Genomic DNA, 18065 nt, shown 5'->3' with positions numbered 1-18065 from the left:
GAGAATAGTTTCCTGTAATATTTTTTGTAAAGCAGATAAGTCTGACAGCAATGAAATCACTTTGTGTTTGTTTACTTCAGAATGTCTTTGTTTCACAATATTTCATATGGAAATAAGACTCAGGAATTTCCAAGATGGCTGCAGAGTAGCTAGAAGCTGTTCCCACTTGCTTTGGCCTCAAACCACATTTTCAGAGCAATCAACCATAAAACCAATTTAAGGCTAGCTGTTCAGAAATATTATAACCAAGGAATATAGAAGTAGCCACCTAGAGACTGGTAAGGAGGGCAGAGAAGTGGAAAGGAAAAGCCACATCATACAGGTGCAGTGGTGGCTGAGAAACTGAAGAGATACCATGGCTGCAGAACTCCTGCCCCCTAAGAGCATGGGGTCTCAACCCCACATGGGGATCTCCAACTCAGAGCAACAGAGACAGGAAAAGAAGCCTGTAGGGTGTCTGGCAGTGGGAGTCAGTTGGATTTGGTCAGCCCACACCCTCCCAGGGGAGTGCACCAGCTTGGGGAGTGCACTCTGTACTCTTGACTGCTAGAGAGGCCATGCTGCCTTACTCAGGTCCTGAGGATAGGTCTGCTGGCTACACCCAGAAATGACTTTAAAAGGCCCCATCCACCCACATGCACCTCGAAATTGCACAAGACCCAGACCCAGCTGGCCCCACCCCCATTAGGCTAGATACAGACCCAGCCGGTCCCACCTTTCTCAAGTCCCGCTGGGTGGGGTCACAGCCTCAGGTCCTTTGGCCCAGTGCCTGCCGGGGGGTGCAGACTGAGGTCACCCATCAAGCCCCACCAGGCAGGGAATGCGGCCTGAGTTCCCCTGACCCGGTGCCGGGGCGGGGAGCATGGCCTGAGGTCCCCTGGCCTGGTGCTGGGGCAGGTGGACGTGGCCTGAGGTCCCTAGTCATGCCCTATGGGGAGGGGTGTGGGGGAGGAACAGCCTCCAGTCCCTGCTGATTGCTCTTTAAGGCTTGTTACTGGAACTTGGCTTCCACTGTGGGTGTAGCCACCTTGTGTGATGGAAACCCCATCTTCGCTGTGGGAGCAGCCATGTTGTATTACGGAAACCCCCACCTCCACTGTGGGTGCCACCATCTTTGTGACTGAGTGACCGTCAATTTGTATATTCCCTCTTTATTATATAGGATTTCTTTTATTTGTCTTGCCTTTTCTATGATTGCACTTTCTGTGTCTATCTCTTTCTTGCTTTTGTCTTCTTTGGATTTATTGAGTATTATCCCTCCCCATTAGTTTGGATTAGCACCTCACTTATCTTTTTTTAATGTTTCCCTTATAAATTAGATTTCCTAGGTTGTATGCTTATCCTTTCAAAGTTCTAAATAGTTTCAAGGACCTTAGAATACTTTAACTTTGCTCACCCTCCCCTGACTTATATTGTACTATCACTATGTTTTTCTTTTATTTTTTTTTTAAATTTTGTTTATTGCTTAAAACAGTGGTTGTCAACCTTCCTAATGCTGCAATACTTTAATATAGTTCCTCATGTTGTGGTGACCCCCAATTTCATTGTTACAAATTGAACATAATTAAAGCATAGTGATTAATCACAAAAACAATATGTAATTATATATGTGTTTTCCTATGGTCTTAGGCGACCCCTGTGAAAGGGTTGTTCAACCTCCAAAGGGGTCGCAACTACAGGTTGAGAACTCCAGGCTTAAAATATTACAGAGTATTACATATGTCTCCTTTTTTTCCCCTTGACCTTCCCCCGGGCTCCCCTACCCGCAGTATCTTGTGTCCATTGGTTATGCTTATATGCATGCATACAAGTCCTTCAGTTGATCTCTTACTCCCCCCCCCAACCCCCCTGGCCTTCCCGCTGTAGTTTGACAGTCTGTTCGATGCTGCTCTGCCTCTGTATCTATTTTTGTTCATCAGCTTATAATTGTTTTTATTATCCATAAATGCGTGAGATCATGTGGTATTTTTCTTTCATTGACTGGCTTATTTCATTTAGCATAATGCTCTCCAGTTCCATCCATGCTGTTGCATATGGTAAGAATGCCTTCTTTTTTACAGCAGCGTAGTATTCCATTGTGTAAATGTACCACAGTTTTCTAATCCATTCATCTGTTGATGGGCACTTAGGTTGTTTCCAAATCTTAGCTATGGTAAATTGTGCTGCTATGAACATAGGGATGCATATATCCTTTCTGATTGGTGTTTCTGCTTTCTTGGTATAAATTCCTAGAAGTGGGATCACTGGGTCAAATAGGAATTTCATTTTTAACTTTTTGAGGAAACTCCATACTGTCTTCCATAGTGGCTGCACCAGTCTGCATTCCCACCAGCAGTGAAGGAGGGTTCCTTTTTCTCCACATCCTCTCCAGCACTTGTCCTTTGTTGATTTGTTGATGATAGCCATTCTGACAGGTGTGAGATGGTACCTCATTGTTTTTTTGATTTGCATATCTCAGATGATAAGTGACGTTGAGCTTGTTTTTATATGCCTCTCGGCTTTCTCAATGTCCTCTTTTGAAAAGTGTCTATTTAGGTCCTTTGACCATTTTTTGATTGGATTGTTTATCTTCCTTTTTATAAGTTGTATGAGTTCCCTATAAATGTTGGAAATTAAACCCTTATTGGTGATAACATTGGCAAATATGTTCTCCCATGAAGTGGGCTATCTTGTTGTTTTGTTCATGGTTTCTTTTATTGTACAAAAGCTTTTTATTTTGATATGGTCCCATTTGTTTATTTTCTATTTAGCTTCCAATGCCCTAGGAGCTATAGCGGTAAAGAAAGTGCTTCGGCATATGTCTGAGATTTTATTGCCTTTGGAATCCTCTAGTATTTTTATGGTTTCCCATCTTACATTCAAGTCCTTTATTCATTTTGAGTTTATTTTTGTGTATGGTGTAAGTTGGTGGTCTAGTTTCATTTTTTTTGCAGGTATCTGTCCAATTTTGCCAACACTATTTATTGAAGAGACTGTCTTGACACCATTGTATGTTCTTGCCTCCTTTGTCATATATTAATTGAGCTTATTTGTTTGGGTCGATTTCTGGGTTCTCTATTCTATTCCATTGATCTATATGTCTGTTCTTGTGCCAGTACCAGGCAGTTTTGAGAACAGTAGCTTTGTAATACAGCTTGATATCTGGTATTGAGATCCCACCTACTTTGTTCTTCTTTCTCAGGATTGCTGCAGCTATTCAGGGTCATTTTTTATTTCAGATGAATTTTTGGATAGTTCATTCTAGGTCTTTGAAATATGCCGTTGGTATTTTAATGGGGAGTGCGTTGAATTTTTAGATTGCTTTGGGTAGTATGTATATTTTGATGATGTTGATTCTACCAATCCATGAACATGGTATGTTCTTCCATCTATTTATGTCTTCCTCTATCTCTTTTTCAGCATCCTGTAGTTTTCTGAGTAGAGGTATTTTACCTCTTTAGTTAAGTTTATTCCTAGGTATATTAAATTTTTTGGTGCGATGGTAAATGGGATTGTTTTTTAATCTCTCTTTCTGTAAGTTCACTGTTGGTATATAAAAATGCCATTGATTTCTTGGTATTCATTTTGTACCCTGCTACATTGCTAAATTCATTTGTTAATCCTAATAATTTTTAGATTGGCTTTTTAGGGTTTCCAGTGTACAGTATCATGTCATCTGAAAATAAGGACAATTTTACTTCTTCTTTTCCAATTTGGATACCTTTTATTTCTTCTTCTTGTCTGATCACTATTGCTAGCACTTCCAGTACTATTTTGAACAGGAGTGGTGAAAGTGGCAGCCCTGTCTTGATCCTATTCTTAAGGAAAATGGGTTTAGTTTTTGCCCATTGAGTATGATGTTGGCTGTAGGTTTTTCATATAAGGCGTGTATTATGATCCTTCTATTCCCACTTTGCTGAGTGTTTTCATCAGAAAAGGGTGTTGGACTTTGTCAAATGCCTTTTCTGCATCAATTGATGTGATTATTTAATTTTTGTGTGTCAATTTCTTTACATGGTGTATCAGGTTTATTGATTTGTGGATATTGTACCAGCCTTGGATGCCTGGAATAAATACCACTTGGTCATGGTGGATGATCTTTCTAATGTTGCTAGATCCGGTTTACTAGAATTTTGTTGAGGATTTTTGCCTCTATGTTAATCAGGGATATTGGCCTGTGATTCTCTTTTTTTATGGTGTCTTTATCTGGTTTTGGAATTAGGGTAATGCTGGATTAATAGAAAGAGCTTGGAAGTGTTCCTTTCTCTTGAATTTTCTGGAATAGTTTGAGAAGGATTGGTTTTAGTTCTTTGAATGTTTGGTAAAACTCCCCTGTGAAGCCATCTGGTTCAGGGCTTTTGTTTGCTGGAAGCATTTTGATTACTGTTTCAATTTCATCAGTAGTTATTGGCCTATTTAGGTGTTTTGATTCTTCCTGATTGTGTTTTGGAAGCTTTTATTTTTCTAAGAATGTGTCCATTTCATCGAGGATGTCCAGTTTGTTGGAGTAGAGGTGTTCTTAGTATTTGTTTACAATCCTTTGTATATCAGTGGGATCAGTTGTCACTTCACCTCTTTCATTTCTAATTTTATTTAGGTCCTCTTTGTTTCTTGGTGAGCCTGGCTAGAGGTTCATCAATCTTGTTTATCCTTTCAAACAACCAGCTCTTGGTTTCATTGATCTTTTGTATTGTTTTTATGGTCTCTATGTCATTTATTTCTGCTCTGATCTTTATTATCTCCTTCCTTCTGGATACTGTGGGCTTTTCTTGTTGTTCTCTTTCTAATTCTTTAAGTTTCAGGATTAGGTAATTTCTTATCATTTTTTTCTTGTTTTTTGATGTAGGCTTGTAGAGCTATGAACTTCCCTATCAGGACTGCTTTCATTGTTTCTCATAGATTTTGGATTGTTGTGTTTTCATTGTCATTTGTTTCAAGGATGCTTTTTATTTCTTCTTTGATCTCTTTGGTAACCCAATCATTGTTTAATAGCATGCTATTTAGCCTGCAAGTGTTTGATTTTTTTCCATTGTTTTTATTGCAGTTGATTTCTAGTTTTATGCCACTGTGATCTGAGAAGATGCTTGTTATGATTTCTATCCTATTGAATTTGAAGAGACTTTGCCTGTGACCCAATATATGGTCTATCTTTGGAAATGTCCCATGTGCACTGGAGAAGAATGTATATTCTGTTGCTTTTGAGTGAAATATTCTGAAGATGTCAATTAAGTCCATCTGATCTAGTGAGTCATTTAGGATTTCTGTTTCCTTGCTGATTTTTTGTTTAGAGGATTTATCCAGTGATGTCATTGGGCTATTAATGTCCCCTAATATGACTGTATTGCTATTGATCACTCCCTTGATATCTTCCTGAAGTTGTTTTATGTATTTGCGTGCTCCTGTATTGGGTGCATATATGTTTACCAGAGTTATATCTTCTTGTTGGATTGCTCCCTTTAGTATTATGTAGTGGCCTTCCTTATCTCTTGTTATGGCCTTTACTTTAAGGTCTATTTTGTCATATATAAGTATTGCAACCTCAGCTTTTTTCTCATTTCCATTTGCCTGAATTTTTTTTTCTATTCCTTCACTATCAGTCTGTGTGAATCCTTTGTTCTGGGGTGGGTCTCTTGTAGACAGCAAATATATGGGTGGTGTTTTCTTATCCATTCAGCTACCCTATGTCTTTTGATTGGGGCATTTAATCCATTTATTTTTAATGCTATTATTGATAAGTACTTGTTTGTCATCATTTTTATTCTTAATATACATGTTTCTTCTTGCCTTTCTGTTTCTTCTTTTTAGAGAAGTCCCTTTAGCATTTCTTTCATTTCTGGCTTGGTGGTAATAAACTCTCTTTGTCCTTTTTTTGTCTGTGAAGCTCCTGATTCCACCTTCAATTTTGAATGATAGCCTTGCTGGGTATTGTATTCTGGGATTCAATCCCTTTGTTTGCATCACTTTGTACATTTCCTCCCATTCCCTTCTATCCTGATGTGTTTCTGTTGAGAAATCTGTCGATTTTCTAATGGAAGATCCCTTGTATGTAACTTTCTGTCTCTCTCTGGCAGCTTTTAAGATTTGTATTGTTATTGATGTTTGCCAGTTATGATGTGTCTTGGTGTTGGTCTTTTTGGGTTCATCTTGTGTGGTACAGTATGTGCTTTTTGGATTTGCATAGTTTTTTTCTTGCCAATATCCGGGAAGTTTTCTGTCATTATTTCTTCAAACAGGTTTTCTATTCCTTGCTTCTCTTCCTCTCTTTCTGGCACCCTTATTATTTGAATGTTGTTTCGTTTTGTGTTGTCCCAAAGCTCCCTTAGGACCTCTTCTTGCTTTTCAAATTTTCTTTCTAGCTGCTGCTGTGTTTGTGTGTCTTTTCCTACCTTGTCTTCTAGTTCACTGATGTGGTCGTCAGCCTCTTCTAGTCTACTATTTAAGCCTTCCATTGTGTTCTTTATTTCAGCTATGTCATTCTTCCTTTCCTCTTGGTTCCTTTTCATGTTGGTGACATTCTCATTCAGCTCCTTATAATTCTCATTGAGTTGTGTGCATTTGTCATTGAGTTGCGTGTATTTGTCATCCAGCCATTTGAGCATTCTTATAACCATGACTCTGAATTCTTTCTCTGAGAAGTTATTTGCCTTGGTTTCATTCTACTCTCTCTCTGGTGATTCCTCTTTTTCTTTCCTTTGGGGATTGCTTTTTGGCTCCCCCATGTTTTGCTCTAAAGTTTTATTTGTTTCTATGTCCTAGATCTGACTGTTTTGCTACCCAGGTTCTTTTGAAGATGGCGGTGCTGGTGTGATCTCTCGGGTCTCCTGAGCTTGGTAATCTAGTGTAGCACCCTACTTGAGCTATTTGGATTTTATTGATGTAGGCCTGTGAGCTTGAAAGGTGCAATTGCGGTGTTCAGATGTCAGCATCTGGGGAGGGGAATGTCCCAATATTTGCTGCCTTGCATTCTTTGTTGAAATTGCATGTGTCCAGCAGGGGCTCACAAAGGTACCCAGGATCTGTCTGTCGGGTGGTGGGGCTCAGGATGCCTTCATAATGGAAAGGCATGACTGTGGTGTCCAGAGTTCTGTAGCTGTAGGGTGGGAAGACTCAGTTTTTGCTGCTGGGCCTGTGGTTGGATACACACGCTCCCGGTGGCAGCTCACAGGGTCACCTGTGGTGTTCTTGCCAGCGTGGCACCCTGGCACACTCTGAAGGGGCCTGGTTGAAGCCAAGCGATTGAGTCATCTGTGGGCAGGTATCCAGGATGAGGGTATTCAGAATTTCTACTGCTGGGGCAGTGCACTCTTGTTTGGATAAGAACACACCTGTGGTTCAGTGGGCTCAGGAGGCCTAAGCGCTGGAATAGCATGACTGTAGTGTCGAGTTCTGCAGCTGTGGAGTGGGAAGACTCAGTTTTTGCTGGTGTGCCTGTGGAAGGGTACATATGCTCCCAGTGGCAGCTCACAGGGGTACCCGTGGTGCATTTGCGGTGTGGAGCTCCGAGGTACTCTGAGGGGCCCTGGCGCTGAAGTTGTGCGACGGTGTCTGTGGGCAGTTATTCAGGAGGAGTCAATCCAGAATTTCTGCTGTGGGACAGTGCACTCCCATTTGCACAATATCACACCCAGGAAGGCTCACAGTGGCTCCAAAGATCTGCCTGTGGGCTCCTGATGCCTGTCTGCTGGAAAAGCACGTCTGTGGTGGCATGTTTGCAGCACAGAGCTCTGACGCACCCTGAGGGGCCCTGGGGCTGAAGTTGTGTGACAGTGTCTATTGGCAGTTATTCAGGAGAGTGAATTCAGAATTTCTGCTGTGGGGCAGTGCATCTCTGCTTGCAAAATATCGCACACAGCGAGGCTCACAGTGGCTCCCAAGATTTGCCTGTGGGGTGGTGGGCTCCGGATGACTGCCTGCTGAAAACTGTCTTTTTCTTTTAATTCTATATTTTTGAACACTGCAATTGTTTTATAAGTGTGTTTTATAGTTAACATTTATTTATATTCACCTACAAATTTGCAACTATTTTCCTTTTCATTCTTTTTGATGTTTTAGACCTTCCATTTCATTTCATGTAAAATACAAGATATTCAAAAGCTTTGAATTTTCTGAGACCCCTCTAGGGAAACACTTTCTTGTTTTCTTGATGTTTAAAGATCTTGTCTTTGGTTTTATGATCTGAGGTTACACTATTTTGCGTCTGTTTTGGGGTTATAGTTTTTGTTTTGTTTTTTTCATTTGATCTGTTGGACATTTTGAATCATAAATATCTTTATTTCTTGAAGACTCTCTGCCATTATCTCTAACTCTTGTCTTCCCCCCTTTCTCTCTCTCACCTATTTTTTTTCTAAATCTAATTACCTGTATGCTATAGTTCCTCACATTTTCTTCCATATCTCTTAACTCTTATTTCACATTTTTCAAACATTTTGTCTGTATGCTACATTGTAGATGTTATAGATGTGTTCTTTACTTTTGCCACGTGTTTTAACTCTAATAAGTTTCTCTTCTGCTGTTTCTAGTCTACTGTCATGCCCATCTATTGAGTTTTGAATTACAAAGTTTTTACTTCTAAAATTTATATTTTATTTTAATTCAGCTATGTTACTTTCTTATTATTTCTGGTCTCGTTATTATTTTCAAGTTCTTAAAATTATATTTAATAATCCTATGTAATAAAAGTCTAATGTGCAAATCCATCGAATGACCAGTCAGTGTGGGGTGGGACTGGTAAGTGGGCAGTGCCAGGACAGCCAAGGCAGGTGCCAGCAGGCGATTGGGTGGTGTGGTGACTGGGGGGCAAGGCCGGAGCTGCACCTCGGTGGTCAGTGTGCTCCCATAGGCAGAGTGCTGCTCAGCCACAAGCCAGGTGGAAGGTTCCCGGAATGTGTGAAGGCCCAGGCTGGGTGAGGCCCCAACCCTCCCATGCACGAATTTTCATGCACTGCGCCTCTAGTCTTAAAATAGTTATTATACATTATACGTCTACTAATTCTAAATATCTTAAATCTTTGCTTAGTAGTTTCTGCTGTCAGTTCTTCCTTCTAGTTTCTGATTATGGTATGTTACTTCCTTGTATACTTAATGAATTTTGAGTGGGATATCTTATTTTACTTTCAAATAGGATTTAAAAAATTTCTTTGATATTTACTATGAAGGTATGTTCTTCTACATAGGACTTTTATGTATTTCATCCCAGCCTGTAGAATGCCAAAGCAGTCTTAGTCCACTCTAAATTTTCAGTTTGAGGTTAGTGGTCTACCCAGCTAAATGATAATTTGGATTACAAATCACTATGAGGTCCAGAATTTGGTTATAGTTTCTTAAGGATTTCTCACTTCCCCTCATCCTTCTCTGATGAAAGCCAAGATATATTTTTCTTAAAATTCTCTAGGGATAAGATTGTGGGTACTTTTATATATGGTACACCCTTACATTGAAGAAATTATGGAACAAGTATCTCAAATTCTCCAAGTTTGCTAAATGGCCTCAGTGCAAAAATAGTTTCATTAGTCAGTTTATTGGGCTTTTCTTCTCCAATATTTTGGCATGTTAAATCCTATATTGAAAAGAACTGAGATGGAGGTGTAGATAAACGCAGGTACTTGCCACTTCCCACAACCACATCAAAATTATAACTAAAATAAAGAACAACCATCATTCAGAACTGCCTGAAATCTGACTGAATGGAAGTCTTACAACTCTAGAAAAGTAAAGAAGAAAGTACATCAAGACTGGTAGGAGGGGCGGAGGCACAGAAGAGGCTGGTCCTAAACCCATGCGTGGCATTTTTTTAATGGGGAGGGATATCTCCAAGGCCTCCTGTGAGAAGCAGGGGGTTCCAGCCCCACATCAGACCCCCAACCCAAGTTTCCAGAGCTGAGAAGAGAAGTTCCTATAACTTTGGCCCATAATAACCATCATGGATTGTGGCTGAGTGATGTGGAGGCTGCTGGAGTCCAAGGTGTTCCTGTTAAAGGGCCTGTGCATAAACTTACACAGTCCCACTTCCTCTGAGCTTCAGTGCCCAGTGGCAGCTTTGGGGCAATTCAGGGACAACAGGGAGGAACTGGACTGTCTGGCATTGGGGCAAGAACTTTGGGGCAGCTTTCTTCCAGACAAGGGTGCTCACAGTGGTCATTGTTCCTGTGCTGGGACCTCCCCCATCACAGAACTGACTGGCAGCTACATCTGAGTTTCCATCAGGATGGCCCACACTGTTTGCTCTGGTGATTCCCTGAGACTCCATCCCATCCAATTTTCAGCCAAACCCAAGCTGTTTGCAGCTGCTTTTCCATATGAATGTCCTATCCTGGCTCAGGCTTCAGAGTTTGCTAAAATCTCTTAAACAATTAGCAACTGAAGTCAGCATGCCCCAATCCTATCAATAAAAAGACCAAGACTCGCCCCTAGCACCAGCCTTTCTTGCTTCACAGCTAGTCCTTGCCTGAGCATTTCCTAACCCAAGTTGCAGCCATCTACAGATATCTCTGTAGCTCCTGTTAGGTGGCCCAAGGTAGTGGCTGATTTTGCCACTACATTGCCGGGAGGCCCCAGAGCCAGTGCACCCAGTGGACAGCTTTAGACCCTACCAGATTACAACTCTACATATCCATGAGTGAGACACTCAATGGGAAGACTCAGCACCAAAGGCTCACTGAAGCAAGTCTTGCTCCATAGGGGTGTCTCCTTTACAGCAGTTTTTTCATTATAGATGCTGCTGATCCTCACAGCCAATTGGCCTGGAGGTCAGTTCCCCCCAGTGATACCAACAGCAATCAAGGCTCAACTACAACAAGACTTTGCACACAGCCCATAAAAGGGAGCACCTAGAGTGCCCAGCTCAAGTGACTGGGGAGGCTGAGCCACTGGGCCCTACTGGATACCTACTACACAAGGCCACTCTACCAATTCCAGGAGATGTAGCAGCTCTACCTAATACATAGAAACAAACATGAGGAAGCTGCCAAAATGTGGAGAGAGAAAGAAATATCTTACAAATGAAAACAAACAAGCTACTGGATACAGAGTTCAAAACAATGGTTATAAGGTTACTCAAGGATCTAAATGAGAGCTTCAAAGGACTTAATGAGAGCTTCAGGGGACTTAGTGAAACGTTCAAGGATCTTAGTGAGAATATCAAAGACCTGAAAAAGGACCAGTCATAAATTAAGCACACATTAACTGAAATAAAGAATAATTTACAGGGATTCAACAGTAGATCGGAGGATTCTGAGAATGAAATCAACAATTTGTAATATGAGAAGCAAAAACACCCAATCAGAGAGTAAAAAGTAAAAAAAAAATTCAACAACATGAAAATAGTGTAAGGAACCTCCAGGACAACTTCAAGCATAATAACATTTGCATTATGGGGGTGCCAGAAGGAGAAGAGAGAGAGCAATATATTGAAAACCTATTTGAAGAAATAATGACAGAAAACTTCCCTTACCTGATGAACAAAATAGTTTTACAAGTCCAAGAAGCGCAAAGAATCCCAAACAAAAGAAACCCAAAGAGACCCACACCAAGACACATCATAATTAAAATGTCAAGGTTAAAGACAAAGAAAGAATCTGAAAAGCAGCAAGAGAAAAGCAGTTAGTTACCTGCAAGGGAGTCCCCATACAGCTGTCAGCTAATTTCTCAACAGAAACTTTGCAGAAAAGCTATCATTTATCATTACTCTACCCAGCAAAGCTATTATGTAGAATTGAAGGTTAGACAAACAGCGTCAAAGACAAGAAAAAGCTAAAGGAGTTCATCACCACCAAACCAGTATTGCATGAAAGGTTGAAGGGTATTCTTTAAGAAGAGGAAGAAGAAGAAGAGGAAAGAAAAATTCAAAAGTTCAGAATGGCTATCATCAACAAATTAACAAATGACAAGTGCTGACAAGGATGCGGAGAAAAAGGAACCCTCGTGCACTGCTGGTGGGAATGTAGATTGGTGCAGCCACTGTGGAGAACAGTATGGAGTTTCCTAAAAAAACACACAAAACAAACAAACAAAAAACAAACAAACAAACAAACAAACAAAAGAAACAACAACTAAAAATGGAACTCCCATTTGACCCAATGATCCCACTTCTAGGAATATATGCCAAGAAACTAGAAACACCGATCAGAAAGTATATGCACCCCTATGTTCATAGCAGCACAATTTACAATAGCTAAGATTTGGAAACAGCCTAAGTGCCCATCAACAGGTGAGTGGATTAAAAACCTGTGGTATATTTATACATTGGAATACTACACTGCTGTAAAAAAGAAGGAATTCTTACCATTTGCAGCAGCATGGATGGAACTGGAGAGCATTACAATAAGTGAAATAAGTCAGAAAGAGAAAGATAAATATCACATGATCTCACTCATTTATGGAATATAATGAACATAAACTGATGAACTAAAACAGATTTAGAGACAGAGAATCATTGATCAGACCATCAAACCTCAGAGGAAAGGGAGGGGAGGGTGGGGGTAAGGGGGAGAGATCAACTGAGGAACTTGTATGCATGCATATATGCCTAACCAATGGACACAGACACCAGGGGGGTGAGGGCATGATTGGGAGGGTCGGGGGGCAATGCGGGGATAAGGACACATATGTAATACCTTAATCAATAAAGGGGAAAAGGGGGATCCAGAAAACAAAGAAAAATTCAAAAGTATGAAAAATAAAATGGCAATATATACATATCTATCAACAATTGAATCTAAAAATCAAAATATAGGAAGAAGGAGTTTAATGAACAAAATAAACTGATAAATAAAATAGAATCAGAGGCATGGAAACATGGAATAGATGACGAATCTCAGAAGGAAGGGGTGGCAGGAAGAGATTAACCAAAGATCTTATATGCATTTATGCATTACCTATGGACACAGATAACAGAGTGGTGAAGGCCTATGGCAGGGTGGGAACCAGGTGGAGAGGGGCAATGGCGAATATCTGTAATACACTCAACAATGAAGATTTTTTTTAAAATTAAAAAATCCTATATTGCTCTTTTTTGATGTTTTTAAGATATTTTTACATTTCCAAGCATCTTTAAGTAGTTTAAAAAACAACAACAACAACAACAAACAGGCATACGGGTTTGGATACCTAACAACTACTTTATTGAGGTATTTCTTATTGTTCCATGACATCAATTAGGCGTATATATCTTGTAACACCTGAAACAGAATCATTCAGAGATGTTTATTCAAATTTTAGAATCTGTTAGCCAACCTCACACTTACTGAAACAGAACCTTTAGGATGGTATCCTAGTTTCTGAATTTTGGGGAGGTTTTTTAAGTATTCCTAATGTGTACAGAAGTTTGATTTTATTTGTACTTTAAAGTCTTATATTTGTTATTTTTTATTGTAAGAGTCTGAGATCTGAATATATTGTTTTGTATACTTGTTCTAGCACCATATGTTGAACAATCCATTATTTTCATATCTATTTGATATTCTAACTTTTATTATATTTCAGGTGTGTGTGTGTGTGTGTGTGTGTGTGTGTGTGTGTGTGTGTGTGTGTATCTGTTTCTGATCTTTCTATTTTGGTCTATTGAGCTGCCTACTCTTTGAGCAATACCATGCTATTTTAATTAGTGTTGACTTAACATGTGTTTTACTATGTTATTAAAATATCTTCCTTAGTTTTTATTTTATGATTTTCTACCACACTTAAATATTTAAATATTACTATAATTGCATCATTTTCTTGCTTTAACCGTCTTCGGTAACTTTGTAGAATTAAATAAGTTTTTCTACGTTTTTTGAAAAAGTTCTTTAATTAGCTGTATCTTCTAGTGTACTTTTCCACATTGACTTAAGAAATACTTTAGATTGGGGTACTTAATGTTTGTTTTACCTGACTCATTGCCCACAAAATGTTTGTTTTAATCTTAGTGCTAAGCATGCCCATATTTCCTCTAGATGTCTTTCTGTCCATCCTTCAGAATTGAAGTCGAGTTATTTACCTTCTCTACAGAGATCTCATGAATATTCCCAGACTCAAGGAAACCCACTCAACTTTTATAGCAAGTATTTACTATACCACTTATTTTTATTCCTACTGAATCACAGACTGTAAAGGCTGAAAGCTACCTAAAAAGATCATTCTGTCTATCTCTGTCTTCTTACCAAAGTGAAAACTGAGCCTGAGTATATGGGAATGATCATAGTCTTCTAATGACTCAATTGCTGAGGTAAACTTAGGATGTATTCCTTGTATTTTAGAGTTCTTTCTATTTCCATTGTTTGCTTTATCAATAATCTATTGTATTTTATTTTTATTTGTTTGGACCTAGAATTCTTCTTTAACTAGATTGGAAGCTCCTTAAAGGCAGGACTCATGTCTACACACTTTTTACAACTCATAGCCCTAATATTAAGTCTTTATTTATTAGGTACCTAATTGATATTAATAGATATTAGTAAAAAGCTAACCAGATGTCAAATTGGGGCTACTTCCTCATGGGCATCACTACTATAATTGCATGGAAAGCGACATCTAGTGGTTGGTGTGTGTGTTACAATTGCCTTTTTTTTTTTTTACACAGTAATGGTTACTTTATTTAAAAAATTTTTAATTTTCAATTACAAGTTGCATCCAGTATTATTTTTATTAGTTTCCGATGTACATATTAATGGTTAGACAATAATATATTTTATAAAGTATTATCCTTGATATTTCCAGTACCCACCTGGCACTATACATAGTTATTACAATATTATTAACTATATATTCCCTATGATATACTTTACATCCCCATGACTATTTTGTAACTACCAATTTTTATTTCTTAACCTCTTCACCTTTTCACCAAGCCCTCCAAACTCTGAATACTAGAGTTTTTATAACCTAGATTGAATAAATAGAATATAAATTGAATTTTTAAGTTAAATTCAATAAAATTGTAATTACTAAATGTTTTCAGTAGTGGCAGCTATTGTGAATCAGTATGTCCCAAAATTTATAAGTTTGGACTTTGAAATCTAGAATTCATGTCTGCACAAAGTAATATTATATATTTTAAATTCACTCTGTTCCTGAAACACTCTAATGTAATTTTTGTGTATGGAATTATCCTTCCTATTAGAGAGCAATGATATACTAGTACTACTGTCTTTGTATCGCTACCAGCACCTAAGATAACATAGTGATAGTCACATAACAGGTAGATCAAATAAGTATGTGTTGAATTAGTTATATATGTTGGAAGGACCTGTGTTTTATTCATCTTTATTGCCTAACAAGTTTTCTGGACTCTAATAATACTCAATTCATGTTTGATGAGTAAGTCTAAATAAGTATATTTAACCTGTAATGTAGTTGATGTATAATACTAAAACGTGAGTTCCAAACCTCATCATCTATGTATAATAAATAATGGCTGCATAACAGAGTTTAGATTGTAAATGTGGCAAACAGGGCGTAGCTCACTTGGTTAGAGCGACATCCTGATATGCCAAGGTTGTGGGTTCAATCTCCAGTCAGGGAACATACAAGACACAATCAATGAATGCATAAATAAGTGGAACAACAAATTTCTTTCTCTCTCTCTCTCTCTCTCTCTCTCTCTCTCTCTCTCTCTCTCTCTCCCCCCCCTCTCCATTCCCCTTCCTCTCCCTGTCTCAAAGAGAAATACAGAACAACAAAAAACACAAGAAATGTCACAAACATATTTTTAATATATTTTTATTGATTTTAGAGAGGAAGGGAAAGGGAGATAGAGATAGAAACATCAATGATGGGAGAGAATCATTGATCAGCTGTTTCCTGCAAGCCCCCTGCTGGGGATTGATCCCCCAACCGGGGCATGTGCCATAACCAGGAATTGAACTGTGACCTCCTGGTTCACAGGTCGATGCTCAACTATTGAGACATGCTGGCCAGGCACAAACATATTTTTCTGGAACAGCCTCTTGGAATGTAAGTGAAAAATTCCCCCAACATCAGGCCATTGTTGTTTGTTCTTATATTGGTAATTAGTAAAAGGAATTTCAGCATGTTAGGGGTTCTAACTAAAAGAATGATTTCAGTACTTCAATAAGCATTGGGGAAGATAATCTTGTCATGACTGGAGTAAAGGAAAGCATGGAATGTTGGGAAGGACCCTAAGTTACTTTTTTTTTTAAAAAAAATATATTTTATTGATTTCTTACAGAGAGAAAGGGAGAGAGAGAGAGAGAGAGAGTTAGAAACATCGATGAGAGAGAAACATCGATCAGCTGCCTCCTGCACACCCCCCACTGGGGATGTGAGCAACCCAGGTACATGCCCTTGACCGGAATCAAACCTGGGAACCCTCAGTCCACAGGCTGACGCTCTATCCACTTAGCCAAACCGGTTTCGGCTCTAAGTTACTTTTTAAGTTATAGGCTCCCAAGGCTGAGCATTGATAAACATTATTTGGTGTATACATTACATAAAAGTTTCTCTTATTTGATGAGAAGCATGCTATCTTACTGTACATAAATACTGAGGTATCTGCCTATGTTAAACTAATTACTATTTATTTTTCTAAGCCATTAAGCTTCATGCCAGAGTAAAGTATAGTTCTGGAAGGCAGAAGTCATCTATTTTCTTGTCTAATAGATCTTTATTTTAAAGAAGACATTTTTCTGGCTTCAGGAACTCAATTATTAATATAAGTGAATGAAATTGTTAGTAGTAGCTATTATAATCAGTTAGGTTGTGGGAACAGCATTTTCAGTAAATCTTGAAGCTGATAATACTGTGCTACTAGAGATGAGAGAGTGGGGGAAAAGAAAAAAAAATTGTGGTTAAAGATAGTATTATGTATTTTATGCCCCATGATTGCTCAAGAATGCAGAGAAAAAACAACTTCTTGGCTAGTTGCCAAGGTTACTGCTAATATGGATTAATAGGTAATTTCTTACAAGAGATGATAGGAGGAAAAAAGAGTTCCTAGGAGCTTGTACAGTGGCAAATCATATTACAGAGAAGTTTTATGAATTTCTTGTTCATTTTTAAAATATATATTTTTGCTTTAAAATTATAAAAAAAATTGTTATACAGTGGGGCCTTGACTTACGAGTTTAATTTGTTCCGTGATGGAGCTCATAACTCAAATTACTCGTATGTCAAATCAAAAAGCGAACGAGTGAGACACGTGATGCTGGGCTGATGTTGTGGCATTCACTGTGATGTTCGCTGCGCCAACTAGCGGTAGGGTATCTGAAGCTGGCTCGTAACCCGAATTTTAGCTCGCAACTCAAAGCAAAAAATTAGCCAAGAGATGGTTCATATCTCAAAAAACTTGTTAGTCAGGACACTCATAAGTCAAAGCCCCACTGTATTACATGTGTTGGCAAGGATATGGACAAAAGGGAACCCTTGTGCACTGTTGGTGTGACTTCAAATTGGTGCAGCCACTATGGAAAATAGTATGGAGATCTCTTGAAAAACTAAAAATATATACCATATGACCTAGCAATTCTACTCCTGGATATTTATCTGAAGAAAAGGAAAACCTTAATCTGCAAAGATATATGTACCCCTATGTTTATTGCAGCATTATTTACAATATCCAAGATATGGAAACAACTGAGGTGTCCATTGATAAATGAGTGGATGAATGATATATTTACCTACACAATGCAATGTTACACAGCAATAAAAAAGAATGAAATCTTGCCATTTTTGACAATGTGGGGGTTCTAGAGGGCATTATACTAAGTAAAGTAAGTCAGGTTGAGAGAGACAAATACCATATAATTTCACTTATATGTGGAATCTAAACAAACAAAACAATACAAAAATAGACTAATAGAAATAGAAACCAAAGGAATGGTAACTAGAAGGGAGGGGGTGAAAAAGGTGAAGGGGGATATAGTCAACAATATTTTTCCAGTATTTTTTTATAAATTTGAATTGTTGAATTCAGTTGAGATGTTAGTCAGTCTGGTTTTCAGGTTTATATTTAATGATTTTCCTCCTCATTTCTCTTTCTTTATAGGCTTGCTATGGGTGTTCTCCAGGATCAAAGTGTGACTGTAGTGCTATAAAAGGAGAAAAGGTAAGATCTGAGATGGGCCTTTGAAAATATAGGAAAAACAGAAAAATAA

General features: G+C 38.6%; 1 protein-coding gene across 1 annotated transcript in view; it reads left to right on the top strand.

The window, feature by feature from the left end:
• The window catches only part of COL4A5 (collagen type IV alpha 5 chain), a 337925-nt gene that overhangs the window by 122802 nt on the left and 197058 nt on the right, over window positions 1-18065 (top strand). Inside the window, exon 2 of the mRNA XM_059680111.1 lies at window positions 17957-18016. Coding sequence (XP_059536094.1) covers window positions 17957-18016 — 60 coding nt within the window. The remainder of the gene's footprint in view (window positions 1-17956; window positions 18017-18065) is intronic.

This window comes from Myotis daubentonii, chromosome X (assembly GCF_963259705.1).
Source record: "Myotis daubentonii chromosome X, mMyoDau2.1, whole genome shotgun sequence".
NCBI lineage: Eukaryota > Metazoa > Chordata > Mammalia > Chiroptera > Vespertilionidae > Myotis > Myotis daubentonii.
This window is presented reverse-complemented; position numbering and strand designations above follow the sequence as displayed.